This window comes from Narcine bancroftii, chromosome 7 (assembly GCF_036971445.1).
Source record: "Narcine bancroftii isolate sNarBan1 chromosome 7, sNarBan1.hap1, whole genome shotgun sequence".
NCBI lineage: Eukaryota > Metazoa > Chordata > Chondrichthyes > Torpediniformes > Narcinidae > Narcine > Narcine bancroftii.
Window position 1 is genome coordinate 153478427 of NC_091475.1, and position 18142 is coordinate 153496568.

The following is an 18142-nucleotide window of genomic DNA, read 5'->3' on the forward strand; positions in this document are numbered from 1 at the left end:
TGCTCTATTTCCTGATTGTAGTCCTTCTTCATCTTGGTTACATAACTTATTATTTGCCCTCTGATGAGCGCTTTCATTGCATCTCATAGTATAAACTTATCTTTCACTGATTCTGTATTTATTTCAAAGTACATTTTAATTTGTCTTTCAATGAATTCTCTAAAATCTTGCCTTTTAAGTAGCATGGAGTTTAATCTCCATCTATACATTCTTGGAGGGATGTCCTCTAACTCTATTGTCAATATCAAGGGTGAATGGTCCGATAATATTCTAGCTTTATATTCTGTTTTTCTTACTCTATCTTGCATATGAGCTGATAACAGAAATAGGTCTATTCTTGAGTATGTTTTATGTCTACCCGAATAATATGAATATTCCTTTTCCTTTGGGTGTTGTTTCCTCCATATATCCAAAAGTTGCATTTCTTGCATCGATTTAATTATAAATTTGGTTACTTTGTTCTTTCTGTTAATTTTTTTCCCAGTTTTATCCATATTTGAATCCAAATTAAGGTTGAAATCCCCTCCTATTAATATGTTCCCTTGCGTATCTGCTATTTTCAAAAAATTATCTTCAATAAACTTTTGATCTTCTTCGTTAGGTGAATATACATTGAGTAGATTCCAAAACTCTGAATATATCTGACATTTTATCATTACATATCTCCCTGCTGGATCTAATATTTCCTCTTCTATTTTAATTGGTACATTTTTACTGATTAATATAGCTACTCCTCTTGCTTTTGAATTATACGATGCTGCTGTTACATGTCCTACCCAATCTCTCTTTAATTTCTTGTGCTCCATTTTAGTTAAATGTGTTTCTTGCACAAATGCTATATCATTTTTTTCTTTTTTCAGTAAATTTAGCAGTTTCTTCCTTTTGATTTGGTTATGTATTCCGTTAATATTTAAAGTCATATAGTTCAACGTAGCCATTTCATACTTTGTTTATCTTCCCTTTCCGTTTCCTCATCATCACCTTTCCTTCTTATCCATTTCTGCTTTCTTGTTTTGAACACTTTATAAGACAATATTTCTAAAACATCAAACATTTTCCTTATTCTCCTATTTAAAACTTCTTTAACCCCATTCTCCCCTCCCCCTCCTGAGTTGCCCTTTATCCCTTGTTGGGCAACCACATCTCCCCTCTCCATTTGGATTTGCAAATTCACTCGCAAGCGCCAACTGATTTTGCAGTGACCGTAACTCCTCCCCACCCAGCCCCCCCCCCCCGGAAAAGATATCAATTTTCATATATAACAAAGGTCACTCTTTTAATTCCCTCCTTATTCCCTCTATTCCCTTTCATTCCCTTATTAATTCTTATCTATACTCTATATATTTTCCTCTAAATACGGATACACTCATGTATACACATATATACATACACATCTATATATATAAAAAAATATATATATATATATATATATATATATATATATATACCCATATACACACATACATATAGTTCGTGGTTATTTTTACTCTCATTACATGTCTTCATCTCTCTGCTTGTTTTGTAGTTGTTCTGCAAATTTTCATGCTTCCTCTGGATCCAAGAATAGTCTGTTTTGTTGCCCTGGAATAACTATTTTAAGTACCGCTGGGTACTTGAACATAAATTTATATCCTTTTTTCCATAAGATCGTTTTTGCTGTATTGAACTCCTTCCTCTTCTTCAGGAGTTCAAAACTTATGTCTGGATAGAAAAAAAATTTTTGACCTTTGTATTCCAGTGGCTTTTTGTCTTCTCTTATTTTCTTCATCGCTTTCTCCAATATATTTTCTCTTGTTGTATATCTTAAGAATTTTACTAAAATGGATCTTGGTTTTTGCTGCGGTTGTGGTTTTGGGGCTAATGTTCTATGTGCCCTCTCTATTTCCATTTCTTCCTGTAATTCTGGTCTTCCTAGGACCCTGGGGATCCAATCTTTTATAAATTCTCTCATATTCTTGCCTTCTTCATCTTCCTTAAGGCCCACTATCTTTATATTATTTCTTCTAACAGCTCATGTGCCTCTTTAACTTTTTTATTAGATTCTTCTAATTTCTCTTTTAAGTCCTCTACTTCCATTTCTATGATTATTTCTCGTTCTTCCACATTATCCACTCTTTTTCCTATCTCTGATATGACCATTTATATTTTATTCATTTTTCTTCTGCACTCTTAATTCTTCTTTTTATCTCATTAAATTCTTGTAATTGCCATTCTTTCACTGATTCCATATATTCTTTAAAAAAAGATATATCCATTGTCCTGCCTTTCTCTTCTTCTTCCATTTCTCTATGTTCTTCTTCTTCTTCCTCTGGGTTGGCCATCTGTTGTTTCCTTGTTTTCTTTTTGCTCTCTTCTTTCTTGTTGTCGTTATTTTCTATGTTCTGCTCCTGTTGCTGTGTTGCAGCTGTCACTCTCAGCTGTGGAGATCGACTCCGCAGCTGTTCCCCCCTCCCGTCAGTGTGTTTTTTTTCATGCAAATCGCGCATGCGCAGTTGCGCATTTTTACTCGGCTCTGCGAGCCATTTTTGTAGTCCCGAGCTCGGGACTTCCACTGACCTTAGGGAGCGGGCTTCTCTCTCCGCGGCGGGCCTCCTCGGACAGGTAAGGCCTTCACCTTCTTCTTCCGACGTTCTTTCATCTTCTCTTCTTCCCGTTGTTTTTGATTTTTCTCTCTTCGCTGCCATTTTCTTCTCACCTTTATTTTTACTTTGTTTTAATTTTTACTCTTGTAATTTTGTGTTTTGTGCGTTTTTTTTCAACTTTTCCGGAGAGGGCTGGAATTCCCTGACCGGCCACTACTCCATCACGTGACTCCTCCTTTAACATATGGTTTAAAGGAAATGTAGCACATTTGTTTACCTATTCAATTAAATGGCATGTAATATCAGTAAACTAAAACAACTTAATTAGATTTTAGTAAAGGATTTTCGATTGACCTTTTCAGTCTTTATTATGTACATATTAGATTCTTGCAATTTCTCCATTTAGACATTTGATTTTTTTTAAAAACGAAAGGTTATTAAGTACTTAAAATTGCATTAAAAAGAGTTTAAAAACTAAAATCTAATTAGTACTTGTTTTCTTTTCTGAAACAGATAAAATGTGAATTCTTTAAGAAAATCAACAAATGCAGCAATGATTTCTTTTGCATGTTGTGACTAATTCTGAGAGAACACTAACTAATTTTATGTAAAAAAAATCAGATTAATAATGAATGATATTACTCCACAGTAACCCTCAAATTAAAAGCCAAAATATAAACATGTTATGATATTATTTGCTAATTTATACATTCAGAAAACTCACAAATTCATATAAATGATGCTAATACTATATTTTCATTGCAAACTACAACATTGTCTTTTTACTTAACTGGATCTATGGCATCTACAATATGATACTTTATTTTCTATGAATAATAAACATGAATCATGGAGGGAATAAGGTCAGTAGCAGGAGGTACACGATAGTGTCATCCCTAGTGGTTTCAGAATAGTCTCAATATTTAGCCAAGCCTGTATCTAGAATTTAACTTTGATAGAATTAGTGGCTGGCTTGTCTGTGTATGATAATAAAACAATGTTATTGTGTCAGATAGAGTACAATAATAATTTCACAAATAATTTGCATTTTTATTAGTGCCATTACTTTTTTTGGTTGAACATACAATTCAGATCGATGTTTGGTAGGTCACACCCTGGTACTCTTCATTGAGCAGAGGTTGTCTCTCTTCGAAGGTAGAGATCTCTTTCTTCTTACAACTCTGAATAAGAATGCAGCTCGTCAGTGCAGTCACCAAACAGCCAACTACTCCTGCACTTAACAGCCATGGCCAGATGTGCCAGGCTTCTTGCAGATAGAAGGACACAATTTCTGAAATTGAAGGTGGAACTGAAATATGAAAAGTAAAAATAAATCAATAAATATCAAAGATAAAGCAGCACTGATATTCTCATTGTGTTCTGATCTCAGGAACATAGGCAGATTAATTATTCAGTAGCAGCAAATGAATAACAATGCACTGAATACTCAGAACACATTAATGAACTTGTTATTTTGCTCTTTTAATATGTTATCTAAATCTTGAATGTTTTGGCAGTTTCATGTTACTTTAGGAGTCCTGAATTGTTTGAGGAAGGAGTGGAAAAATTGCATCTCATGTGGTATTGAGAATATATCTAAATCTTGAACAAATTGGTTGATGCACTAACTCTGAATGTTTAATGTTTCAACTACATAAAGAGCTTTAGAAAACCCTGAAATTACAATGGAAGCATTTACTTCCTCTTCCCTTAATTGAGTATCACATATTGTACATTGTGAAAGGAATTTTTTATTGAATTTTTTTTAAATCTATTTACTTGAAAAACATTCAGTAACTACATTGATATGGATGCATTAAATATATAGATTCAAGGAGAGAGAATTTGTTGTGGACTACTTACAATGTGCCAAGAGAATATATCTCATGAACGGTCCATGACTGAGTCGAAATTGGTTTCTGAGGCTTGTTAACGCTATTTAAGTGGCAGGACTTACAGTGTGCAATTAATTAATGTGTTACATTGAGCATTTCTGGCCAATTTCCTCAACCAATGCAGTCCCTAAGCCAAAAGATGGGTGCTCCAGCGTTAAGAAGAGTGAAGAAGAAATCACATGCATTGTGGAATACAACTCAAATACTTATTCCAGAAATAAATGTTTTAAAAACATATTTTGGTGGTTTGGTTGTGTTCTTGGGTTAATGTGGCTGCTTAAGAAAGAAAGGGCAGAGCAGACTTTACTTCTGCTCACCTTTAGTGAAACTATTTTCTGCCAGGAGACATAACACCCTCACATATATTAGAATCTTGAGGACATTGTCAAAGCTGCCTTTCACAGTACAGAAAGGATGTGCACCAGTCAGAGGTGAATTGCATTGATGTAGTAAAGTCATATGTGAAATGGCAAAGGTATATAATCTGCATTCAGAAACTGGTTAATAACACCTGTTTGATTATTGGACCTCAGCTTTGTGATGGAGTTAGTCCTTCCTCAAACTTTCAGATTGCATTGTGCACAAAGCAACATTCAATTGATCTACGCAAGCTACCATCTAGAAACAGAACAGTTAATGTTAAACTACTCCATTGTTTTGAAGAGCTTGTCTCCATTTGCTGTTAGACCCATACCCATTGGGAAATTAGACCAGATGTAAGATGTTGTCATAAAGGTAAGCATTTTTTTTTTAGTGCAAGACTTTCCAGATTTTATTCATAAATAGTTCATGAATTAAATTCCCATTCTACACACTGTAGGAATTTGTGTTGTGGGTCAACTTTTTTTTTTTTTTTAAAGTTTTTTATTTTTCACACAAACATTTCCCTCTTGAATATACACAGGGTCATTTTCTCCCCCCCACCTCCCTTCCCTCCCTCCTTCCCTACCCACTAAATGTTCAACATATACAATACAATAAAGGTAAACATTTTTAAATTAACCTATTGAAACGGCTCTATCTTTCTGTATTTCCTGCATGGAGACATGCCAATCTCATAGGGAGCCAGTATTTATTCAACTTTAAATAATGTTTTGCCTTTCCTTCCAGTGGACAACTGCACAGTTTGGAATTTTCCTTCACACTAAAAAATGCTTGAGTATTGCTGAAAAATACCTAAAAGAAATGCTCCTTACCGGACTGAACCAAATACTCATAATCATATCCAAGTTCTCTTGCTGAAACAAAGAATTCTATATTTCTGTAGGCAGGAATGAAAGGCACCATGTAATAGTCACGGCTGTGGCCGATTGGTGTATTAGCTGCCGGGAAAGTCATCTGAAGAGGCTGGTGTCTCCGTAACCATTGCTCATATATGCTGCAGTTGGTAGGAGAAAACTGTTAGGATCCTGAAAGCTAAAGATTACTTGGATTATAATCATAGTCATTTCAAATCACTTGCTATGATGTAATTAGATGATAAATTCAAATCCTGTGCTGGAGACTCAACTAAAGCAGTTTTGTCAGAGTTGTTCTGATTTGGATGTTACACGGAGGTCATTCTTCCATCCTGGAGAATGTTTTGGGAATGATCGAATCTCTCTCCCTGAAGATGAGCTGGGTAATTTTCTTGTGTCTAATATAATGCTGTTAAAACAGGTATTCTGCCCATCTATCTCATTGGTATTTTTGGGACTACATTTAATGAAATTTTGTTTCCCTTATTCCCTTTAGGCACTTCAGTCCACGTCTGTGCCGACATAATGTCCAAAGGAAATTAAAACCCTGCTGAAGATAACTCTCCAATCCCTTCATATTAGAAGCCTCCTGAATGCTACTATTGTATCTGCTTCCACAACTCACCTTGGCAGCCTGTTACAGTCATCTACAGCGCTCTCCATGTTTGGGACAAATACATTCTTTTCCTTTATTTGCCCTTGTGCTCCAGAGTTTTAAATTTGTAATCAAACAATTCACATGTAATTAAAGTGCACATTCCACATTTTATTCAAAGTTATCTATGTACATATTGGTTTGATCATGTTGAAATTACAGCACTTTATACAGAGTCCCCTCATTTCAGGACACCATAATGTTTGGGACATTTGGCTTCACAGGTGTTTGTGTGTATTCAGGTATGTTTAATTGCTTTATTGGCTTGCTTTGAAGCTTTTGATCACCTTTGGAGTCTGCAGTTGCTATTTTTCAATATGACGACCAGAGTTGTGCCAGTGAAAGTGAAAGAAGCCATTATGAGGCAGTAAAGCAAGAATAAAATAGGAAAAGACATTGTACAAAGCTTAGGAATACCAAAATCAACTGTTTGGAACATCATTAAGAAGAGAGAGTGGACTGGTGAGCTCAGTAATCACAAAGGGTCTGGTATTCCAAGGAAGACCTCCACTGCTAGTAACAGAAGAATTCTCATCATAATAAAGAAAAATCCCCAAACCTATGTCAGGCAGATACATGCCAATGACTTCATGAACAGAAATACAGAGACTACAATGCAAGATACCAACCATGGCAAAGGTGGTATGTTTTGAATCTTGGGCAGTTCCTTTACACCTCGACACTTTGCTCTTGCCATCACTCTGATACAGGTTAATCTTGGTCTCATCTTTCCACAAGAATTATGCAATCTCTTAAATATTTCTTGGCATATATCATCTGACCATCCTTTCTGCGGCTAGCTAGAGGTTTGCATTTTGTAGTGTTGCTTCTGAATTTCTGTTCATGAAGTCTTCTGTGGACAGTAGTCATTGAAACATCTACACCTTCCCCCTGAAGAGTGCTTCTGATCAGTTGGACATAAGTTTGGGGATTTTTCTTCATTATGATGAAAATTCATCTCTCATCAGCAGTGGAGGTCTTCCTTGGAATACCAGTCACTTTGGGCTTACCGAGTTAACCAGCACACACTTTGATGTCCTAAACTGTTGATTTTGATCATTCTAAAGGTTTGGGAAAAGTATTTTTCCTGTTTTATTCTTGTTTTTCAGCCTCCTAATGGCTTCTTTGAGTTTCATTGTCATAATTCTGGTCCTCATGTTGAAAAATGGCATCTGCAGACCCTAAAAGTGATTAAAAGCTTATAAGCAAGCCTAGCTCTCTTATACCTAGACCAATGAATCAATTAAACTGCCTGAGTACTCACAAACAGCTGTGAAGCCAAACATCCCAGAGATCATGGTGCCCTGAAACATGGGGACAATGTATAAAAAGTGCTGTAATTTTATACTTGGTCAAAATGTATACAAATAACCTTGAATAAAATTTGGAATTTGCTCTTGAAATTACATGTGAATTGCTTGATTACAAATTGAAAACTATAGAGCACAGGAGCAAATAGAGGAAAAAAAGTATCTATCCCAAACATTATGGAGGGCACTGTTACCACTCTCTGTGTAAAATATTTGCTCTGCCCATCTCCCATAAATTTCTCCCCCTCCTCTAGTGTGTGTTGCTTTTACCTTGGGGAAAAGATTCTGACTGTCCACCTTATCAATGTGCCTCAGAATTTCAGAAACGTCTATCAGGTCTCTCTCTGCCTCCTAAGCTCCAGAAAAAACATCCTAAGTTTGTTCAATCTCTCGCCATAACGCATATCCCCTAAACCAGTCAACATCCTGGTAAACCTCTTCTGTACCCTTTCCAAAGCCTTTTACTAATAGAGCATCTGGAATCACACAAAGTATTGAGTGCATCCTACCCAGTTTATACCTACGTCATCACCTCCTTAGGTTTTATACTCGGTGCCCCGCTCAGTGAAGCCAAGCATGCTATATACCTTTACCACTCTATCTACTTTCGTAATCACTTTCATGGACTATGGTCCTGAACCCCCAGATCCCTCTGCATATCGACACTTCTAAAAGCCCTGCCATATCCTTTATATTTGACCTAGCAAAATACAACACCTCACACCTGGCTGGATTAAACTACATCTGCCATCTTACTGCCAATATCTGCAATCTGTTGTATTTTTGATAGCCTTCTAGACTGTCCACAGCTCCACCAATCTTTGTATCATCATTTTAAACCTAATCTTTTTCATCCAAGTAATTTCTCTATATCACAAACAGGGGTGCCAACACCAATTCCTGTAGAACACCACTGGTCACAGACCTCCGGCCCAAATAGCAGCCTTACACCATTACCCTCTGTCTTGTATGAGCCAGCCAATTTCATACCCAGATTATCAACTTGCCATGGAGCCCATGCATCTGCACCTTCTGATTCAGCCCATCATGAAGAACCTTGTCAATCACCTTAATAGTCAAAGAAGACAACAGCCACTGCCCTCATCAACCATCTTCATCAACTCCACAAAAACCTCAATCAAATTGGAAGCCATGCTAATTGTCCCTAATCTGAACATGACTTTCCGAACATGCACAAATCCTATCCCCTAAATGGGCAATCATAGCATGCAATATCAATATTTATGTTTGTCATTATGTTATTTAAAATTATTTTTTCTCTTCTTCTGGTATGTTTTATGTAACAAAAAAATAGAAATGCTGGAGGAACTCAGCCAGTCATGCAGCATCCTTAGGAAGTAATGATAAATCACCAACATCACTGAAACGCTGGTAATATATCGTTACTTCCTAAGGACGCTGCAAGACCGGCTGAGCTCCTCCAGCATTTCTGAGTGTTTTTACAATCACAGTGTCTGCAGACTTTCATGTTTCTCTCAGTATGTTTTATGTACCTGGGAAGCTGCAATAAGTAAAACTCATTGAATATGTCCATTGCACTTAAGTATATAACAATAAATCCTTTGTTCATTTATCCATTAACTGCACTCATGAAAACTGACATGCCATTACCATACATAACAATGAGTGAAATAAGTTGGCTGGAGACTGGATTCTGCAATGGTGGAGAGTTCAGCAGGAAGTCATGAGGCATCATTTTAGGCTAGATACAATTGCAAAATGCATCAGCCTTGTTTTACCCAGTCATGTTTGGGCATGGAGGCATACTTGAAATCTTTTCTGCTTGGAGCAGTTTAAATCTAGCAGGACTGAAAGTATCGACCTGATCCCATTAATTTTGAGATTTTTAAATTCTATTACGGGGCATTTGTGCTGTTCAGCACGTATGTACATGTTTCTGTATTGCCATATTACCTGATGGCCCATGTCAGCCTGGAGCTGATTCAGGTGTGCCCTATTGCACTTTGCATTAAATCTAGCTTAATGTTGAATCTGGCTTGTCAGCAGTCATGAAGCAGATCACTTATATCAGGCCACAAGGTGAATGTGATATGTTTTTGCAACTGTTATTGGTTCACAGATGCCTTGTTTGGTGGTGCCAGATCTTTTTGACTCCCAACACATTTAGCACAATAATGGTCCACACAAGATAGTGACTATTTTCAGTGTGAAAACTTAGTATGAAACATCATGCTTTTAGCTACAATTACAATTCACAGTGAAAATTTCAACTTGGTACCCTGGGAATTAAATTATCATTGAGCTATTCTTTGGCTGCTACAGTATTGGTTGGTTTCCAATTCAAGTATATATACACCACGGTAAGAGGCCATTTCAGCCCACGAGTCCATGGCGCCCCATTTACACCCAACTAACCTTAAATTTATTTAATTTTTTCAAGGCATCAGAGGGTCTGAATGAGCATAAAGGGAGTCTCTCCCTGGTTCATCACAAGCATTGAAAAAAACTGATGGAAGGTAAATGATTGTGGAAAAATACTGAAATAAAATGAGAAAATTAACTGTTTCTCTTTCCACGGATGGTGCCTGACTTGCTGAGATTTTCTATCAATTTTTGTCTTCCTGTCAGATTTCCAACATTTTCATTTTTTAAATTTAGACTTTTATGTGTAAGATAATCGGGTTTGTACAAGGGATCAAATGCTATTTACAAATCTCTTGGCTATGCTACAGTAAGAATTTACAAATTACAGAGATACCATAGAAAGCCAATTAATTTCTAGATGGTGTGACCTAAGCAAATTGTCTTTACAATCTCAAACATACTGTGATCTGCAGCTCCCACGAAAACATGGCTGCAACTTCTCTCAGACTCAACCGATGTTACTTTCTCTTTGAAGAAAGTGATTGTACCAATACAAAGCATTGTCTGATAATCCACAGAAGAAATAAGTAGCAATCTGTCATTCACTGTCTTTCTATTAGTGAGAAATTGACAGAGTTTAGATACTGTGAGAATAGTGGGTGGATAATGTAGAACATCCTTTCTCAATGAGAGCTCTACCCCCCACACACACACACCCACCCCACCCCCCCCCCCCCCTACTGGAGGCCATAGCACATTTAAGTAAAAACCTGGTTTTCTTCTTTTTCTTCTCCCCTCATGTAATATAAATATTTTTAAAGTACTTGGTAGGAAGTACTGGCAGAAACCAAAACTTGACTGCTTCACAGAGAAGGGGGCTTATTTGAGCAGCTCCCTGAGGAGGGGCATAGCCGAAAGAAGTTGAAAATGGCTGGCCTAGAAGTAGTAACCAGGCGCTCACAATTACGTCAGTCATTTAGCTATAAGGAGAGGGGAAATTTCCCCAGTTGAGTGCAGATTGTCTTATCTATCAATTTATCAATTTATCCATCTATTTATTTATTTATTTATTTATTTATTTGTCCATTTGTTTATTTATTTCATAGGCTGGTTGTATGTGTCCAAGGTTCGATAATCTGTCCAACATGCTGTTAATTTTAGAAAGTTATTTTTCAGCACAAATGAAATCATACGAAACGTTAATGTTATTCAATGGGTATATCCTATGAGGGAAGTACAAACCAGACAAATACTTTATGGCCATTCCCACAACCATCAATTAACGTGTGCTGAATTATAGAGGAATTTTCATTGTGAGCCATTCTGAAATCTTCTATCTGCCCTCAGCAAACTGGAGTGCAGACATTATGTAATAGCATTTACTTTCCACAAAAGGCTGGCTAGGGTCAACCTTCAGTCTACCTTACATCTTGAGGTTAGCAAAGGATTTAATACCACTTTGCAGCAATTTTAAAGGCATGGTAACTGTTGCTAAATTCTCCAGGGATAGCTCTGCTATGGTATTTAATGCCTAACTTTTTGTGCAGGATTATGGATCCTTTCGAATCTTAAAGCATCCAAAATGCATAAAAGATGGTAAAGTTCTTCTGAAGTACACTCCAGCCAAGTTAAACAATTGCAGTATTACAGAGAGGTTATAGAAGAGAAGGATAGAAATGTTGATTTTATCCAAAAGCAATCTTAACGCCAATACCAACCATGCTCTCCAGAGTTTTATATCTTTGTTTCAAGAGCTTATTCCCTCCTAAATGAACAAAACAAAGCTTTTTGGCCATGTTTTAAACACTCACTTTTATTTTTTTTTACTCATTATCTTCATTCAGTGTCTTCTGGGTCCACTAATAAGAATAGTTTATCTCCATTTAAGGCAAGCAATGGCTCTGGTATCAACCACTACCCTTTACTCAGAAAAACAATCTTCCAGATGTTCCAGATGAAGGTATCCAAGGATCTCAGTGCGATCTCAAATGCCCTTCCTTCATTTTGATCAGGGATGCTACACCATTTTTAAAGCAGGCTTAAATAACATCACTGCACATTTTCTTTGTCCTGAAATTTCTTGCTATGACGGAAAATGGAGCCAAGGAATATTTTGAGTATCAGATATCAAACATGCTAATGATGCGACATGTCCACTGGTCTTAATGATGATGATCTTGGCCTGTGAATGGAAATTTTCTTTGATCCACTTATTCTTCCAGTGGATTTAGAAGATTTGTGAAGAAGGCAGTGTTAGTACCTGCCCGGTGCTCTGAAGCCTATGCTTGAGGTATTTCATACCTTAGCGGTGTGTCAGAGAGTTAGATCACAGCCACCTGTGATCATGGTAGACCATGGGCTTTATGGACCAGATAGTCATTCTTTTCTTTGGACAAATAGAGTTGTACCTGCACACTGTACAATCATCCTTGATTTTTGCTTTTGGTGGGAAGTGGCTCCCAGTTTAAGGATAGTGGCTTATATTTTACTGAGTCTTGTTGTGGATTTTCATTTTTTGGATGACGTGCAGGGAGCGAAGCTTGGTGAAAGCCTTTTTTTCTCCAGATATTTAGTGTAAAGCTTCATTGAACAAGTATGACAATGATTTGGACACAGCCTTCGAACACCTACATTTTCAAACATGTAGCAGCTTGATAAATGAGCTTAAAGTACTTTAAGTCACACCTGAACATTCTATGTGTTACTTTAAGTAATCCTATGATCAGCTAACAATCACCCTGAGATCATGCCCCAGATCCTTTTTGGTGCCCAAAGTGCAGGTTTATATTGTGGACAACAATTTGGAAAAGTAATGAGAAAATGAACATTAAAGTTTGTTGGAGTAGTGAGAGTGTGATTGAGCAAATTGATAGAGAGTTGGAGCAATGGAAAGTTGAATAACCAAAGACTAACAAAGGCTTTTCTAATGCAACTTCAAATGAATCAACAAGGAAACAGGAGAAAATGGAGCTTACCCTCAATTACACTCACCTGTCAATAAAAGCATGATGAAGTAAAAAGATCGGGTCGTTTGCTGAACCACCGACTTGGGACATCGAACCATTCATGTATATGTGTAGGGCATTATGCAAGCCACTCTGAGATGCATTGGCTATACCATCATTTGGATTGGCAAAACCTGTTCATGAAGAAGTCACATTGGTTTGAAATGATCATTTGTATTAATTAACTTTCAACACTTTGGAGAATAGCAAAGTAACCTTGAATACATGCTGGACCAGATAATAAATTGGTAAGAACTCAATTTTTTTCTCCTCGAAACCACCCTTTCTGAAGAAGGAGTGAAATTTTTAAAGAAAATAATTTGTTCTGTTTTTTTGGAACATTTCATTTAATGCATTAGTTCTTATTATTGGCTGTAAGGTCATTTTCCTTAATTGATTGAGGGAAAGGAGTTTGCAAGGAATAAATAAGAAAAATAATAACATCTGAGTCCACTTGTTTGTGTTCATCAGTACTCTGAGACCCAAGATCAGTTCTTACCTGATTGTAGAACCAGTTTACCATTTTAGTTGTAGACAAACAGAATATTGTACAGTCCTACCATGTGCAGAGAAGCTAAACCAATGTTTATAAAGACTAGCTGTAATCTTTGAAGAAATGATCGATTCCCCCTCACCTCTTTGACAGTTTAGTCTTGCTGGGTGCTATGAGGAGCTCCTTGCCATTCAACTTAACTTTTACAATTTTTTCCCTGTGTGATAAAGTTCACTAGACTACTGGACATTACAGGCTATAGAATATAATCAATATTTCTTCTGTTAACTCTGTGGGCTAACCAAGAAATGATAGTCGATTACAACACTTTCTGAATGCCAAATTATATTACACATGAAGGAAGCAAGATTCCTTGTGTTCATGGAAGCTGATAGAAGATTTGCTGTTGACTTCTCCATATATTTAAAACCTCCTAACCAAAGAACAAAAGTTCCAAATGAAAGCCCAAAGTACTACAGTACTTACTTTCAACAGTCTCTGTTACCTGCAAGGATGGGGTGGGGCCATATAAGTTAAGGCAAGCTAATGGGTCAATGTTCTTAAGTGTAGGAATTCTCAATTAAAAGTTCATTTATTTCTACCTTTGCATTGTATGGCTGATTGCACTAACTGGAAACCTATTCTACGTGATTTGTTTTTGAAATTTTACAGGAGAAACAAATGAGTGCAGTTTCCTTGAATACTTTACTTAGTCTTCTGCCAGAACTGTAAGCTCCATGGTAGAATGTTCTCTGGTCAAGAGCATCTGCCTAGTTCGACTATATTCTTCATAAGGAAGGAAAATCTCTTTGTGCATTGATGTGCATTGAAATGTTCATCTACACTTACTCAGTGGACCATTAGTCTTGTTTCATCTAACAGCTGGATCCAGCTCAGCTCTTGTTTACTTAATACCAGACAACAATGAAACTAATGATTTCAAGACTACATTTTTAACTGTTTTATTCCTTTCCTTGCACCATTATAGCTGAACATGTACAACATTTAGTAGCTTAGTTGGTCATATTTTAAAGTAAATCTCCTGAACAAACCTAAAACCTTAGAGTGATGCTGGGGTAAGTATAACTAAAATGTAGTACAATGCAATGTCCATGTAGTTGGCAATGTCTGACCTTGGTCATGAAAAATAGCCCAGAGATTGCTCATTCTCAATTGCCCCAAAAACCTATCAACCCTGCTTATCCCTCACTCCATCATCAGTATCAAGTCAGAGAGCCAACCATGAGGAATGCAGGATGGGTTTGTCAGGACAGCACCAAATTTTATCTAAAGATAAGAGGCCAAGCTGATGATGCAGCAACATAAGACTACGTGAGTGCTAAAGAGCAAAGACACCTTATAGGAGACAGAGCTAAGTGATGCAGGGAGATACATGTTGAAGCTCAAATTCTGAATGACCAGGGACAATTAAATGGCTAAGAGAAGAGGAATATTCCCTGAAAATTCACATCTGAAGCCATATGCAGGGTCAGTATGGGAGTGCTAAAGACCATGAAAGATTTAAGATATTAAGTGATTCAGGGATTATGAAATTAGTTCAGGAAGGTGGTAAGTGAACAGATATAATGTTACTAGACACCTGGACCATTTGCAATCATGTTCAGGCAAAACTGCTGATAATCCAACCTGGTTTCTTCCTCAGTTCCTCACCATCACAGAGCCAGAATTTACCCAATTTATTTCATTCCATCTGGGCTGAAGAAGTAAGTGAAACACTAACTTTGGGAACAGACAACACTGTTGATGTAGGACTGAAGATCTATGTTCCATAATGACTTAGAGCTTTACCTAAACTTCAAGCACAACCACAGTACTGACAAGGTGGAAAAATGCTTGGCTATATCCTGTTCATGAAAAAGTCTAGCGTAATCTGGCAAATTACTGTCCCATAATCTGTTCTCAATCACCAATAGAGAGACAGAAGATGACATGGGATCTGAGTTACAGGGAAAGATTAAACAGGTTAAACTTAAACAGGTAGAAGAATGAGGGGAGATTTGAGAGAGATATTTAAAATTATGAGTGAGATACAAAGAGTAAACGTAGATAGGATTTTTCCACTGAGGGTAGGTGAGATAAAAACCAGAGGACATGGGTAAAGAGTGAAAGGGGAAAAGTTTAGAGGAAACATGAGGGGGAACTTCTTCACACAGAGAGCGGTGGGAGAGTGGAGCGAGCTGCCAGCTGAAGTGGTGGATCTTGGCTCAATTTTAATATTTAAGAAGAATTTTTAGACAGGTACATGGATGAGAGAGGTATGGATTGGGTGCAGATTAGTGGGACTAGGCTAAAAAAAAAATGGTTTGTCACGGACTAGAATGGCCAAAGGGGCTTGTTTCGGTGCTGTGTTGTTCTATGGTTCCATGACTGTCAAGTGGCACTAACTCACTGATGTTCAAATTGAATTTTTCCAGGGCCACTCAGCTCATAAACTTGGTTCAAATATGGCCAACAGAACTAAATTTCAAAGATGCGATAAGTGCATTAGTCCTTGAAATCAAGGTAGTAATTGACCAAGAGAGTAGCATCAAGGAGCCTTGGTAGACACCTAAATCAATGGGCATTAAACGGAAAATGCTTCAGAGTTTGGAGGCATTATTTTCACAAAGGAAAATGATTGTGGTTGCAGGAGATCGATCATGCCAGTCCCAGGGCAACACTAGGGGGTATCCTTCAGGACAGTGCATTAGGTCCAATGATCTCCACTCACATCATCGTCATTGATGAGGAAGTCCATTGATGATTGCACAATGTTTGATTCCAAGTAGAGCTTCTCAGCAAATGAACCAGCACATGTTGCAAGACTGAGATAACTTTTAAGATGGGTTGATAAATGGCAATAACATTTGCACCATCTATTACCAAGCTGAATTTAGGGAGCTAAGAGATAAATTAAGGAGTAGGGCCTCAATAATAATAATCTCAGGATTATTTTCGGTGCCACGAGCTAGTCAGAGTAGAACTAGCAGGATAGTTAGAATGAATATGTGGCTTGAATGGTGGTGCAGGAGGGAGGGATTCAGTTTCTTGGGGCTTTGGAACCGGTTCTGGGGCAGATGGGACCAGTACACACTGAACAGTCTACATCTGGGCAAGGCCAGGATCAATGTCCCAGGGAGATTGTTTAATAGTGCTGTTGGGGAAGGTTTAAACTAATGGGGCAGGGGGGATGGGAACCTACAAAGAAAGAATGAGGATGGTGGTACAGAGACCAAAGCTAGAGTTAGGAAAGAGAGAGAAAAAAAATAGAGGGCAGAAAAGTCAAAAGCAAAGGATTGATTCTAAAAAGACAATGAGCATAAGGACACTTTAGCTGAATGGCTGTAGTATTATAAACAAGTTTAGTGAATATGAGGTGCAAATCAATACCCAGGCAAATGATTTTGTGGCAAGGTAGGCAGGATTGGGAATTAAATATTCAAGGATATCAGGTAATACAGAAAGATAAGTAAAGGTAGTGAGGTGGTGCTTGATATCAGGTATTACAGAAAGATAAGTCAAGGTAGTGAGGTGGTGCTCTTAATTAAGGATGAGATCAGGGCAATGGTGAGAGACAATATAAAATCTAAGGAGCAGAATGTTGTGTCCATCTGGGTAGAGATTAAGAATAGTAAAGGAAAAAAATAATCACTGGTGGGAGTTGTCTATCACCCACCAAATAACAATAGTACAGTGGTACAGGCCATTAACTGAGAGATAACTGAGACATGCACGAACGGAACAGCAATTGTCGTGGGGGACTTTAACTTCCACGTAGATTGGGATAATCAAGTTGGTCGAGACAGTCGAGAGGATAACTTCATAGAATGCTTCTGTGATAGCTTTCTTGAGCAGCACGTTAAGGAACCAACAAGGGACAATGATATTTTAGATCTAGTATTGTGCAAAAGTGATCATAGTATGACTGAATTTCTCCTACAGATGGAGAGTGCAATAGTGTATTATGCTTGTACAGGGGAAAGTACAACAGGATGAGGGAGGAATTGATCAGCATGCACTGGGAGCACAGGTTAGTTGGCAGAAGAGTTGAGGAACGGTGGAAGACTTTCAAAAAGATTTTTCACAGTGCTCAAAAATATATTCCCGTTAAAAATAAGGGCAGTAAGAGAAGGAAGAGTTAGCCTTAGTTAACTAAGAAAATAAAGGAAAACATAAAATTAAAAGCTCAAGTGTACAGAGTAGCCAAGAGTAGTGGGAAACTGAAGGATTGGGGAAACTTTGAAAGGTAATAAAGGACAGCTGAATGAGAAATAAGGAAAAGGAAGAGGATTATGAAGGTAAATTAGCACAAAAAATAAAAAAAGCAAAAATTTTATAAATGTATAAAATGGAAGAGGGTGGCTGGAGTCAACATAGGTGTCTTGGAAGATGAGAAAGGGAGATTGATATTGAATAATGAGGAAATGGCCGAGGCATTGAACAGATATTTTATGTCAGTCTTCACAGTGGAAGACAAGTCCAGCATGCCAAAGAGTGGTGACAGTGATGTGAAGGGAGGTGAGGGCCTCGATAAAATAATTGTAATAAAAGAGATAGTGATGAGTAAACTAATGTGACTGAAGGTGGACAAATCCCCTCAGTCCTTAAGGAATGCATC

At 37.4% G+C, this 18142-nt stretch overlaps 1 protein-coding gene across 1 annotated transcript in view; it reads right to left on the minus strand.

Annotated features, from left to right (window-relative positions):
- Positions 1–3670: 3670 nt before the first annotated feature.
- Positions 3671–18142, minus strand: part of tyr (tyrosinase) — a 28130-nt gene continuing 13658 nt past the window's right edge. The window contains exons 3-5 of the mRNA XM_069892467.1: positions 13018–13165; positions 5674–5855; positions 3671–3891 (exon numbers count right to left, since the gene is read on the minus strand). Of these exons, the coding sequence (XP_069748568.1) occupies positions 3671–3891; positions 5674–5855; positions 13018–13165 (551 nt within the window). The remainder of the gene's footprint in view (positions 3892–5673; positions 5856–13017; positions 13166–18142) is intronic.